The following is a 14665-nucleotide window of genomic DNA, read 5'->3' on the forward strand; positions in this document are numbered from 1 at the left end:
ACCTGCTGTTGTATGTGGCGGATCCAGAAGGGGGAATGCCGGGGGTGATGGAGCTGTTAGCGGAATTTGGGGGCTTCTCGGGCTATAAGTTAAATTTAGGCAAGAGTGAGGTATTTGTAGTACACCCGGGTGATCAGGAGGAGGGAATTGGGAGGCTCCTGTTTAAGAGGGCAGTAAAGAGTTTCAGATACCTGGGGGTGCAGGTGGCCAGGAGTTGGGGGACTGTCCATAAGCTTAATTTTACCAGGCTGGTGGAGCAGATGGAAGAGGAATTTAAAAGGTGGGACATGGTGCCGCTATCGTTGGCGGGTAGAGTGCAGTCCGTAAAAATGACGGTTCTCCCGAGGTTCTTGTTCCTTTTTCAGTGTTTGCCCATCTTTATCCCTAGGGCCTTTTTTAGAAGGGTTACTAGCAGCATCATGAGCTTTGTTTGGGCGCATGGGACCCCGAGGGTGAAGAGGGTCTTCTTGGAGCGGGGTAGGGATGGGGGGGGCTGGCATTACCCAATCTCTCGGGGTATTATTGGGCGGCCAATGTGTCGATGGTGCGCAAGTGGGTAATGGAGGGGGAGGGGGCAGCATGGAAACTGATGGAGAGGGCGTCCTGTGGAGATACAAGCCTGGGGGCCCTGGTATCGGCGCCGTGGCCGCTCCCTCCTACGAGGTATACCACGAGTCCGGTGGTGGCGGCTACCCTCAAGATTTGGGGGCAGTGGAGGCGACATTGGGGAGAAGTGGGGGGCTCGATGGAGGCTCCGTTAAGGGGGAACCATAGGTTCGTCCCCGGGAACATTGATGGGGGATTTCAGGGTTGGTACAGAGCGGGCATCAGACAGCTGAGGGACCTGTTTATTGATGGGAGGTTTGCGAGCCTGGGGGAGTTGGAGGAGAAATTTGGGCTCCCCCCGGGGAACATGTTCAGGTATCTGCAGGTAAAGGCATTTGCTAGGCGGCAGGTGGAGGGATTCCCTTCGCTTCCCGCGAGGGGGGTGAGCGACAGGGTGCTTTCGGGGGTCTGGGTCGGAGAGGGGAAGATATCTGATATCTACAAGGTTATGCAGGAGGCGGAGGAGGCGTCAGTAGAGGAGCTGAAAGCTAAGTGGGAGGGGGAACTGGGGGAACAGATCGAAGACGGGACATGGGCTGATGCCCTGGAGAGGGTTAATTCTTCCTCCTCGTGTGCGCGGTTTAGCCTCATCCAATTCAAGGTGCTGCACCGGGCCTACATGACTGGGACAAGGATGAGTTGGTTCTTTGGGGGTGAAGACAGGTGTGTCAGGTGTTCGGGGAGTCCAGCGAACCATGCCCATATGTTCTGGGCATGCCCGGCGCTGGAGGAGTTCTGGAAGGGGGTGGTGAGGACAGTGTCGAGGGTGGTAGGATCCAGGGTCAAGCCAGGCTGGGGACTCGCGATCTTTGGGGTTGGGGTGGAGCCGGGAGTGCAGGAGGCGAAAGAGGCCGGTGTGCTGGCCTTTGCGTCCCTAGTAGCCCGGCGAAGGATCTTGCTACAATGGAAAGATGCGAGGCCCCCAAGCGTGGAGACCTGGATCAATGACATGGTGGGTTTCATTAAGCTAGAGAAGGTCAAATTCGCCCTGAGAGGGTCGGTACAAGGGTTCTTTAGGCGGCGGTGGCAACCGTTTCTCGACTTTCTGGCTCAACGATAGGGTACGGGGACAGTAGTAGCAGCAACCCGGGGGGGGGGGGGGGGGGGGGGGGGAAGGGGGAGGGAAAAGCGGGGGGGGGAGGGAAAAGCGGGGGGGGGGAGGGAAAAGGGGGGGGGCGGACGATGACTATGTTTGTTTATTTAATTTAAATTTATTTTGAAGTTCTTTTGTTCATTGGGGTTGGGGGGTGGGGGGATGTGATACATGCGTCGATACAGTCTGGGGGTGGTACGGTTATTATGGGTTATTTTGTTGCATTTCATTGTTTGTCGTTATGTTTTATATTTTCTGTAAAAAATTCCAATAAAAATTATATTTAAAAAAAAAAGTTGTTGAATTCAGTTTTAGCGGGTGCAGAGGTCAGGAAAGTGTAAGAATGAGTGACAAGGAAGATCTGTGATAGGAGGCGAAGCAGGAATGATTAAATGAAAAACAGGAGAGGTAGCACAGTGGTTAGCATTGCTGCCTCACGGCGTCGAGGTCCCAGGTTCGATCCCGGCTCTGGGTCACTGTCCGTGTGGAGTTTGCACATTCTCCCCGTGTTTGCATGGATTTCACCCCACAACCCAAAGATGTGCGGGATAGGTGGATTGGCCACGATGAATTGCCCCTTAATTGGAAAAAAAATAATTGGGTACTCTTAAAAAAAATTTTAAATGACAAACAGGACAATTTTACAAACCAAAAAAGGTAATGAGACATCGATGAACAAAAGAAAGATGACAGAGGGAGAGTGGGGGTCAGAAGGAATGATGACAGGGCGGGGGAGTGGGGGGCAGAGGGAATGATGACAGAGGAGGAGTGAGGGGCAGAGGGAATGATGACAGAGGGGGAGTGGGGGTCAGAAGGAATGATGACAGGGCGGGGGAGTGGGGGGGCAGAGGGAATGATGACAGAGGAGGAGTGAGGGGCAGAGGGAATGATGACAGATGGGGAGTGGGGGGCAGAGGGACACTGGGCTAAATCGCTGGCTTTTAAAGCAGCCAGCAGCACGGTTCAATTCCCGTACCAGTCTCCCCGGACAGGCGCCGGAATGTGGCGACTAGGGGCTTTTCACAGTAACTTCACTGAAGCCTACTTGTGACAATAAGCGATTTTTCATTTTCATTTAATTTTCATGATGACAGAGGGGGAGTGGGGGCAGAGGGAATGATGACAGAGGAGGAGTGGAGGACAGAGGAGGAGTGGAGGTCAGAGGAGGAGTGGAGGTCAGAGGAGGAGTGGAGGTCAGAGGAGGAGTGGAGGTCAGAGGAGGAGTGGAGGTCAGAGGAGGAGTGGAGGTCAGAGGAGGAGTGGAGGACAGAGGAGGAGCGGAGGACAGAGGAGGAGCGGAGGACAGAGGAGGAGCGGAGGACAGAGGAGGAGCGGAGGACAGAGGAGGAGCGGAGGACAGAGGAGGAGCGGAGGTCAGAGGAGGAGCGGAGGACAGAGGAGGAGCGGAGGACAGAGGAGGAGCGGAGGACAGAGGAGGAGCGGAGGACAGAGGAGGAGCGGAGGACAGAGGAGGAGCGGAGGACAGAGGAGGAGCGGAGGACAGAGGAGGAGCGGAGGACAGAGGAGGAGCGGAGGACAGAGGAGGAGCGGAGGACAGAGGAGGAGTGGAGGACAGAGGAGGAGTGGAGGACAGAGGAGGAGTGGAGGACAGAGGAGGAGTGGAGGACAGAGGAGGAGTGGAGGACAGAGGAGGAGTGGAGGACAGAGGAGGAGTGGAGGACAGAGGAGGAGTGGAGGACAGAGGAGGAGTGGAGGACAGAGGAGGAGTGGAGGACAGAGGAGGAGTGGAGGACAGAGGAGGAGTGGAGGACAGAGGAGGAGTGGAGGACAGAGGAGGAGTGGAGGTCAGAGGAGGAGTGGAGGACAGAGGAGGAGTGGAGGACAGAGGAGGAGCGGAGGACAGAGGAGGAGTGGAGGACAGAGGAGGAGTGGAGGTCAGAGGAGGAGTGGAGGTCAGAGGAGGAGTGGAGGTCAGAGGAGGAATGGAGGTCAGAGGAGAAGTGGAGGACAGAGGAGGAGTGGAGAACAGAGGAGGAGTGGAGGACAGAGAATGAAACTAGCAAGTGTCTGGAAGTCAGGGTCACCCTTGCAAACTGAACAGAGGTTGTTCCACAAAGTGATCATCCAATCTGCAGTGGGTCTGCCCATAATTGACAAGTTGTGAAACCGTGAAATACTTTTATTATTCATGTTTTTCTTCTCTGAAGTATTCTTTTCAAAATCCACAGGAAGAAAGAGACAGTCTGCAGGGAAGCAATACCAGTGGCAGATTAAGGATAGAATAGGCTGGAACGACATTGACTGCGACCACGTAATCGAGGCTCAATACTCAATGCCTGAGAAAAAAGGCATCAAACTTTACAACTCCGCATATGGGTGAGCTGCTGAAACTTGCAAGGGTTATCAAAAATGACAGTAAGGGTGTGAAGGAGTAGATTGTAATCCAGCAACAGTAACTAAAGTAGACAACCAAGAGCATAGTAAGTAGTCTTACAACACCAGGTTAAAGTCCAACAGGTTTGTTTCAAATCACTAGCTTTCAGAGCACTGCTCCTTCCTCAGGTGAATGGAGGTAGGTTCCAGAAACATTTATATAGACAAAGTCAAAGATGCAAGACGATACTTCGAATGCGAGCATTTGCAGGTAATTAAGTCTTTACAGATCCAGAGATAGGGGTAACCCCAGGTTAAAGAGGTGTGAATTGTCTCAAGCCAGGACAGTTGGTAGGATTTTGCAAGTCCAGGCCAGATGGTGGGGGGTGAACGTAATGCAACATGAATCCAAGGTCCCGGTTGAGGCCGCACTCATGTGTGCGGAACGTGGCTATAAGTTTTTGCTCGGCAATTCTGCGTTGTCGTGCATCCTGAAGGCCACCTTGGAGAACGCTTACCCGGAGATCAGAGGCTGAATGCCCTTGACTGCTGAAGTGTTCTCCGACTGGAAGGGAACATTCCTGCCTGGCGATTTTCACGCGATGTCCTTTCATCCGTGGTCGCAGCGTCTGCATGGTCTCATCAATGTACCAAGCTTCGGAACATCCATGAGCATATGAGCTTGGCCAAGACCCGACTATCTTCGATGGCTTCATCAAAGACCTTGGGAGGGATTTTCCACGCGCACCGCTACCACGCTTTGCAAAGACGACCTGGTGGGTCGAGGATTTTCTCTTCCACTGAACCCGCGGACCAGATGAACCCGCTCACGGGAATGACTAGAAAATTCTGGTCCTTCTCTCCATCATGAGGTCAGTAGTGAGGATATTTGTTGATGATTACACAGTGTTCAGCATCGTTCTATATTCCTCAGCTACTGAAGCAGCTCTCGCCTGCAGCATTCAGGCTGATAAGCAGCAAGTGACGTTCATGCCACAGAGGAAAGGATGCAAGAGGTACAGCGCTGGCCCCACACCTGCGGGAGATGTTCACAGACTCGCTAGCTAGGGGAACACTGCCACCCACGTTAGCACAGGCCTCAATCTCGCTGATACCTAAGAAAGACAAAGACCCAACGGAATGTGGGTCATACAGACCCATCTCACTGCTGAACGCAGACGCCAAAATACTGGCCAAAATCCTAGCCAAAAGGCTAGAAGACTGTGTACCCGGTGGTCGCAGAGGACCAGACGGGCTTCGTCAAAGGTAGACAGCTTACCTCGAACATCAGGCACCTGCTGAACGTGATAATGACCCCCTCCGGGGAGAGAACACAAGAGATGATCATCTCCCTGGATGCAGAAAAGGCCTTCGACAGAGTCGAATGGGAATACCTCATAGAGGTACTGGAGCGGTTTGGGCTTGGAACAGGGTTCACCGCTTGGGTAAAGCTCCTATACATCGCTCCCATGGCGAGTGTACAGACCAACAATACCAACTCCCAATACTTCCAGCTGCACAGGGGCACCAGACAAGGATGCCCACTGTCCCCGCTGCTGTTCGCACTAGCAATCGAACCGCTAGCAATCGCGCTCAGGGCAGCAAAAAATTGGAGGGGGATCCGAAGGGGAGGCAGAGGGCACAGAGTCTCACTCTATGCGGATGACCTGCTCCTCTACATCTCGGACCCACAGAGCAGCATGGACGGCATCATTGCGCTCCTGAAAGAGTTTGGAGCCTTCTCGGGCTACAAACTCAACATGAGCAAAAGCGAGATCTTCCCAGTACACCCGCAAGGGGCAGCACTAAAGGGGCTGCCTTTCAAACAAGCCCGACACAAATTCCGCTACCTGGGGATCCAAATAGCCCATGACTGGAAAGGGATCCACAAATAGAACCTCACCAGTCTGACGGAGGAAGTAAAAAAGGACCTGCAAAGATGGAACACACTCCCACTCTCCCTCGCGGGGAGAGTCCAGACGATCAAAATGAACGTACTGCCCAGGTTCCTCTTCCTGTTTAGATCCATCCCGATCTACATCCCCAAGGCCTTTTTCAAAGCGCTGGACAAACTTATCATGACGTTCGTATGGGGGGGTAAAAATGCTAGGATCCCAAAGAAGGTCCTACAAAAAACAAAATCCAGGGGGGGGCTAGCCCTCCCAAACCTACAATTCTACCACTGGGTGGCAACAGCCGAGCGAGTAAGGGGATGGATCCAGGAGCCAGAGGCCGAGTGGGTGCGCGCGGAGGAGGCCTCCTGCATGGGGACCTCCCTCCGGGCCCTCGCCACGGCAGCACTCCCATCCCCACCCAAAAAACACTCCAGCAGCCCAGTGGTGACAGCCACCCTCCAATCCTGGAACCAACTGCGGCAGCAATTTGGCCTGACCAAAATGTCGGACAAGGCTCTCATCTGCAACAACCATAGGTTCACACCAGCACTGACTGACGCCACCTTCAAAAGGTGGAGGCAGGACGGAGGGACACTGACAGTCAGGGACCTATACACGGAAGGCAGGATCGCAACACTGGACGAACTGACAGAGAAATTCCGGCTAGCCAGGGGGAATGAGCTACGGTATCTGCAGCTCAAAAACTTCTTACAAAAGGAGACAAGGACGTACCCACAACCGCCACGACAGACACTACTGGAAGACCTACTGGACGCAAGTATCCGAGATAAAGGGAACTGTAGCGACATGTATGACCGACTGGTAGAAAGGGCTGACACCGTACTGGACGCAACAAGAAAGAAATGGGAGGATGACCTGGGGATTGAGATAGGGTGGGGACTCTGGAGCGAAGCACTGCATAGAGTCAACTCCACCTCCACATGCGCAATGCTCAGCCTGATGCAACTAAAAGTGGTACATAGAGCCCACTTAACAAGAAACTGTATGAGTAGGTTCTTCCCGGAGGTGGAGGACAGATGTGAACGGTGCCAAAGAGGCCCGGCCAACCACGCCCACATGTTCTGGTCTTGCCCCAGACTTGTGGAGTACTGGACAGCCTTCTTCGAGGCTATGTCCAAGTGGTGGGGGGTGAGGGTGGAGCCATGCCCGATAGTGGCGGTCTTCGGGGTTTCAGACCAGCCAGATCTATTCCTGGGGAGGAGGGCGGACGCCCTTGCCTTTGCCTCCCTGATCGCCCGCCGTAGAATCCTGTTTGGCTGGCGGTCAGCAGCACCACCCAGAGCTGCAGACTGGCTGTCCGACCTCTCGGAATCTCTCCAAATGGAGAAAATCAAATTCGCCATCCGAGGGTCAGACGACGGCTTCCATAGAAAGTGGGAGCCATTTATGCAACTGTTCCGGGACCTGTTTGTGGCCAACGAACAAGAGGAAGAATAGTCGGGTGGCCAAGAATCAGGGGAAAATGGACGGGAATCGGGGGAAGGTAGCCGGGGGCGGGGAGGGCTACGGGTTCGTTATGGGGGTTTGTTCTCATGGTTTTATGCTTATTTCTTTTTCTTTTTAATTTATTGTTTTTGTATTGGAGGGGAGGGGTTACTGTTTTTCTCTGTTGTGATAAAATTTGTTGTTGAAAACTTGAATAAAAATCATTTCAAAAATTTTTTTTTTAAAAGATAGAGCTAAACACCGTAGGTGGGGGGGGGGGGGGGGGGGGGGAGTGCTTCATTGGGATGGTGTGGGAAGACTTGGTCGCGTGGGGTAATGTCTATTTAATTGTTATTCTATATTTTCTTTTTACACTATGTTAATATTCACTCTAGTTAGTTTTGTTATTATTGTTATTACTGTTCTTTTATGAAAAATTCTGCAAAACCTGAATAAAAATACTTTTTTTTCAAAAAGAATGCAAGAGGTCTAGTTCCAGTTTGCAGTGAGAAAGTAGCAGGAAACATAAAAATGGAGAGCAGGGAATCTTGTTGCAAACACAGAGTGGTTATAATTTATTTTTTTATAGGCTAGAGGAAGCAGAGCCACATGAGTCCCAAACCCAGAGATTTTTTAAAAATATATTTGGAGTGATTTTCTGGAATAATATATTCTTTTTTTATATATAAATTTAGATTACCCAATTCATTTTTTCCAATTAAGGCCAATTTAGCGTGGCCAATCCACCTACCTTGCACATCTTTGGGTTGTGGGGGCGAAACCCACGCAAACACGGGGAGAGTGTGCAAACGCCACACGGACAGTGACCCAGGGCCGAGACTGAACCTGGGACTTCGGCGCCGTGATGGAATAATATATTCTTGAACCAAAAGTCATCACATAATCATAGATTTAGTACTAAACTTGACAATCAAATTATACTAGTTAACAGTGACCATAATGTGATAGAATTTCAAATTGGGTTTGACAAGGAGGATGATTCATAAACTGTGGTTTACATTCAGGTATGATTGAGTTTGAAGGGATGAGATACGAATTGACCACAATAAACTGAGAAAAAATATTTTTAAAATTGAATAATTGATGCCCCAGGACCTGATGGTTTCCATCCCAGGGTATTAAGAAAAGTAGATGAGAAATTGTTGACCATTCCAGGAAGGAACCCCGACAATTGTATTAATTCCACCTTTGGTGATGACTAATAACCAATGGGATGAAATCAGCTACATATGGATTCATGGATAGATCGATTTAAAGTTAAAGGTAAACAATGAAGGAGATATTAATTGAATAATGCCAAAAGAACCTGAGGCAACACATGACAATTTGAGTGAAATAAAGTTTCCCGTGATAGGGAATGCATTGTCTGAAAAGGCAGTGAGAGCAGATTCAGAGAGATAGACTCAAAAGGTGAAGGGGAAGGAACAGGGGAATGGGATTGGATATTGGATAGCTCTTTCAAAGAGTTGGTGGAGGCATGATGGGCTGAATGGCCCTACAGGTGTGTTATATCATTCTGATCGTATATAGATCCATATTTAATTATGACCTACTTATTTCATGGCCCTCCAGCTGAAAAGAAGCAGTTAATTAGATGCCGTAATACTTCTCTTCAAAGGAGAGGCCTTCCTTGGCACCATCCTCTAGTGGCACAGGTCGGGTTTAAAAGGGTCATTGTCCACTGCCTCACTCTATGGGACTGAGGTGGAACTCTCTGGGTGACGTCTAATGGAAGCTACGGGGGTCTCGCCCATCAGGTAGTTAACTGGGCATCAGCAGGCTTTCTATTGGATTTGGAACCCCAGGGAAGCTGTGATGGCCATTGGTGGTACTTTTATCTAAGGCTTAGGACCCAGGCACAGGTGAATAATGATATGAAGTTTGGGGGGGGGGGGGGGGGGGTCACAGGGTGAGGGCTGCAGGGGAGGGTTGCAGCTCTCAAGGTCCCCCTTTTCAATGCTGAGTCCCTTAATCTTACTTTTTAATGAGAAGGTGGTGGGGCCCCACCTGCTATCTCCATCTTTGTTAAATATCCACCACCAAACTTGCCATGAGAGAGGTCATAAATTCCACTCAGTGACTGATAGCCAATGTACTCTATAGTGCTTACAGTCAATGAATGTTCTGTATTTTTCAGCATGATCTCAATAGATTTCAATAAAATGCAAGTCCATGGAAAAGATCTCCAAGTTCAGCGTAAGACCGTTGCTAACTCCCCAAAGGATGAATGGCTCTGGTATTACCGTTGTGAGCACAAATGGAAACAATTTTCAGCCAAGGTAAGGGAACAAGTCTCCATCCTGCCAGGTACAGAAGTTATGTTTAACTTTGTAGTCACCAAACCATAGCTGGAACCCTCATCCATTTGTTCATCACTTCCAACCACAACTTCCCCAACACTCTCTGGCCCTCCTATGATGCACCCAATGCAAACTGCAAGTCTAAAAGTACCATTACCTGCATCCTATCCCAAACTTCTCCGTTGTATTACTACCCTTTCTGAATGCAAACTTTCCAAACTCTCTCAGGACTAAGCTAATTGTAGGTTTAGTTTAGTTGAAGATGTAGTACTGGATTGCTCAGCACTCAGATTTACTATAAAGATTCAACAGCTATTGTGAACCGGAGCATACAGCTGCAATTTCTTCACAGATGTGCAGCTAGGTAAAGTAAAAACTCTTCTGAACAATATGTGCTGTTCACATGGTTTTTATTCTGGCTACTTACTCATGATCAGATTCTCTCTTAAAGCAATATTGCAACACAGTAACTCACCTCCTGACTCCCCAAAGCCTGTCCACCACACCTGCAAGGAACAAGTCAGTAGTTTAATGTAATCCTCTCCACTTGCCTGCATGAGTGCAGCTCCAACAACACTCAAAGGCTCGACACTATCCAAGACAAAGCGGCACATTTGATTGAGGTCTGTTCCACCAACATTCATTCCCTCCATCACCAATGCACAATAGCAGCAGTGTTCCATCTACTGCAGCAAAAAGATCTTTCGGCAGCATCTTCGAAACCCAAACCACTACCATCTAGAAGGACGAGGCAGCAGATACCTGGGAAAACCACCATGAGGAGGTTCCCCTCCCGGTCACTTGGGATCCTAACTTGGAAATATATCGCCGCCGTTCATTCACTGTCACTGGGTCAAAATCCTGGAACTCCCTCCCTAATAGCACAGTGGGTGTACCTACACCACATCAACTGCACTGGTTCAAGAAGGAAGCTCACCATCACCTTCGCAAGGGCAATTAGAGATGGGAAACCAATGCTGGCCTCGCCTGTGAAGCCTACACATCCTGCAAAAAAACATTCCTCACTGCAACCAACTATCGCCCATTCCTTCACATATTTCATTTAAAACCTTAATTGGTGTTGAAAACAGGAACTTGCATTTATATGGCAGCTTTCCTATCCTTAGCGTATCCCATTTTAATCATCTTTGTTATGTACGAGATGTAGCAAACAGTTTTTGCATTATTAAGGCCCCACAAAGGGCAGCACTGTGGCGCAGCGGGTTAGCCCTGTTGTCTCACGGCGCCGACGTCGCAGGTTCGATCCCAGCTCTCGGTCACTGTCCGTGTGGAGTTTGCACATTCTCCCTGTGTTTGCATGGGTTTCGCCCCAACAACCCAAAGATGTGCAGGCTAAGTGGATTGAATACTCTAAATTGCCCCTTAATTGGAAAAAAATGAATTGGGTACACTAAATTTATATTTAAAAATTAAGGCCCCACAAGTAACAATAAGATAAATGGCCTGATAATTTGAGGGAAATAAGGTTAAGGCACTGACAGGAACTCATCTGTTCTTCAAAAAGTGCCGTGGGCTCTTTCACTTTTACCTGTTGGGGCCTCGGGTTAACCTCATCTATACGATCGCACTTTATACAGTTCAGCACTATCTCTTGTTGAATGGTGGAGTCGGCTCAAAGAGCTACATGGTCTATCCAACTCCTGTTTCTAATGGTACCAGGAATCTCAGCCTGGACTTGTGCTAGAGGCTCTGGAGAGGGGCTTGAACTTAGAATCTCCTGCCTCTAAAGCAAGATGCTACCTATTGGATCATGGCTGGTACTATGCATGAGGTCCGCTGAAGCCTACATCGGAAAGCTTTGCCAACTCTTTCTCTGTCTTATGCTACTGTTCCTTACCCTTCACTCTGGAGCTTCCCGCCAAATCCCTCCAAACCTGTGGCCTTTCATTAGCTCTGTGGTAGCACAAAATTAGAGCCAAGTTGTTCAGGAGGAAAATCTAGAAGCACTTCTTCACACAAAGAACAATTTAAGTCTGGAATTTTGCCTCCTGCTATTGGTCAGGGTATTAAGGAATATGGAACAAAGGATAGATTGAGTTCAGCTTCAGGTCAGCCATAGTTAACTGTCAGTTCTGTAGAAGGGTGATTTAGATAACTCTGTTTCTCTCTCCACAGATGGTGCCAGACCTATTGAGTTTATTCAGCATTTTCTGTTTTTATTTCAGATTACCTGCATCTGCAGTATTTTGCTTTATTATTTTAGATAAATGCCAGAACATGTTCAAGGGGCTGAATGACCTCCTCTTGTCCTTCATGTTCCTATCTTCTAGTGCTGTACTGGGGCCTGCGTCTAATTTGTCAGCACAGTAAGAAGTCTTACAACACCAGGTTAAAGTCCAACAGGTTTGTTTCAAACACTAGCTTTTGGAGCACTGCTCCTTCCTCAGGTGAATGAAGAGGTATTGTTCAGAAACATATACATAGACAAATTCAAAGATGCCAGACAATGCTTAGAATGAGAGCATTTGCAGGTAATCAAGTCTTTACAGATCCAGAAATAGGGGTAACCCCAGGTTAAAGAGGTGTGAATTGTCTCAAGCCCAGGTCAGTTGGTGGGAGGTGAATGTAATGCGACATGAATCCATGTCCCGGTTGAGGCCGCACTGATGTGTGTGGAACTTGGCTATAAGTTTGTGCTCGGCAATTCTGTGTTGTCGCGCGTCCTGAAGACCGCCTTGGAGAACGCTTACCCGGAGATCAGAGGCTGAATGCCCTTGACTGCTGAAGTGTTCCCCGACTGGAAGGGAACATTCCTGCCTGGTGAATGTTGCACGGTGCCCGTTCATTCGTTGCCGCAGTGTCTGCCTGGTCTCCCCAATGTACCACGCTTCGGGGCATCCTTTCCTGCAGCGTATGAGGTAGACAACGTTGGCCGAGTCGCACGAATATGTACCGCGTACCTGGTGGGTGGTGTTACCACGTGTAATGGTGGTATCCGAGTCGATGATCTGGCACTCCTTGCAGAGATTGCCCTGGCAGGGTTGTGTGGTGTCGTGGTCGCTGTTCTGAAGGCTGGGTAATTTGCTGCAAACAATAGTTTGTTTGAGGTTGCGCGGTTGTTTGAAGGCAAGTAGTTGGGGTGTGGGGATGACCTTGGCAAGATGTTCATCTTCATCGATGATGTGTTGAAGGCTGCGAAGAAGATGTCGTAGTTTCTCCGCTCCAGGAAAGTACTGGACGACGAAGGGTACTCTGTCGGTTGTGCCCCGTGTTTGTCTCCTGAGGAGGTCAGTGCGGTTTTTTACTGTGGCACTTGGAACTGTCGATCGATGAGTCGAGCGCCATATCCCGTTCGTACGAGGGCATCTTTCAGCCTCTGTAGATGCTCATCGTACAAGGTACGCCCGGCTTCTGTCGCGACACGACGGTCTTCTACAGAAACTCAGCACCCATGGACCAGTTGAACCAGGAACATTCCTCGTCACAATGGATGTCTCGGCACTCTACACCAGCATCCCCCATGACGACGGCATTGCTGCAACAGCCTCAGTCCTCAACACTGACAACTGCCAATCTCCAGACGCAATTCTGCAACTCATCCGCTTCATTCTAGATCACAACGTCTTCACCATTGACAGCAAATTCTTCATCCAGACGCATGGAACAGCCATGGGGACCAAATTCGCACCTCAATATGCCAACATCTTCATGCACAATTTTGAACAAGACTTCCTTACCGCACAGGACCTTCAACCAACATTATACACGAGATACATCGATTACATTTTTTCCTTTGGACCCACGGCGAAGAATCACTAAAACGACTACACGATGACATCAATACGTTCCATCCCACCATCAGACTCACCATGGACTACTCTCCAAAATCAGTTGCATTCTTGGACACACTCATCTCCATCAAGGACGGTCACCTCAGCACTTCGCTTTCCTGCAAGCCCACAGACAACCTCACGATGCTCCACTTCTCCAGCATCCACCCGAAACACATTAAAGAAGTCATCCCCTATGGACAAGCCCTCCATATACACAGGATCTGCTCAGATGAGGAGGAGCGTAACAGACATCTTCAGATGCTGAAAGATGCCCTCGTACGAACGGGATCTGGCGATCGACTCATTGATCGACAGTTCCAACGCTTCACAGCAAAAAACCGCACCGACCTCCTCAGAAGACAAACACGGGACACAACCGACAGAGTTCCCTTCGTCGTCCAGTACTTTTCTGGATCGGAGAAACTACGACACCTTCTTCGCAGCCTTCAATACATCATCGATGAAGATGAACATCTTGCCAAGGTCATCCCCACACCCCCGACTACTTGCCTTCAAACAACCGCGCAACCTCAAACAAACCATTGTTTGCAGCAAATTACCCAGCCTTCAGAACAGCGACCACGACACCACACAACCCTGCCAGGGCAATCTCTGCAAGACGTGCCAGATCATCGACATGGGGACCACCATTACACGTGAGAACACCACCCACCAGGTACGCAGTACATATTTGTGTGACTCGGCCAACGTTGTCTACCTCATACGCTGCAGGAAAGGATGTCCCGAAGAGTGATACATGAAATGAAATGAAATGAAAATCGCTTATTGTCACGAGTAGGCTTCAATTAAGTTACTGTGAAAAGCCCCTAGTCGCCACATTCGTGCGCCTGTCCGGGGAGGCTGGTACGGGAATCGAACTGTGCTGCTGGCCTGCTTGGTCTTCTTTAAAAGCCAGTGATTTAGCCCAGTGAGCTAAACGAGCCCCTGGTTTATTGGCGAGACCATGCAGACGCTGCGACAACGAATGAACGGGCTTCACACACAATCACCAGGCAGGACTGTCTCCCTTCCAGCTCGGGGGAGGAAACACTTCAGCAGTCAAGGGCATTCAACCTCTGATCTCCGGGTAAGCGTTTCTCCAAGGCGGCCTTCAGGACGCGCGACAACGTAGAATTGCCGAGCACAAACTTATGGCCAAGTTCCGCACACGAGTGC

General features: G+C 49.8%; 1 protein-coding gene across 1 annotated transcript in view; it reads left to right on the top strand.

Annotated features, from left to right (window-relative positions):
- Positions 1-14665, top strand: part of si:ch211-244b2.4 (uncharacterized protein LOC541512 homolog) — a 49626-nt gene that overhangs the window by 12479 nt on the left and 22482 nt on the right. The window contains exons 4-5 of the mRNA XM_038781153.1: positions 3889-4036; positions 9533-9674. Of these exons, the coding sequence (XP_038637081.1) occupies positions 3889-4036; positions 9533-9674 (290 nt within the window). The remainder of the gene's footprint in view (positions 1-3888; positions 4037-9532; positions 9675-14665) is intronic.

Source organism: Scyliorhinus canicula, chromosome 20, assembly GCF_902713615.1.
Source record: "Scyliorhinus canicula chromosome 20, sScyCan1.1, whole genome shotgun sequence".
Taxonomy (NCBI): domain Eukaryota; kingdom Metazoa; phylum Chordata; class Chondrichthyes; order Carcharhiniformes; family Scyliorhinidae; genus Scyliorhinus; species Scyliorhinus canicula.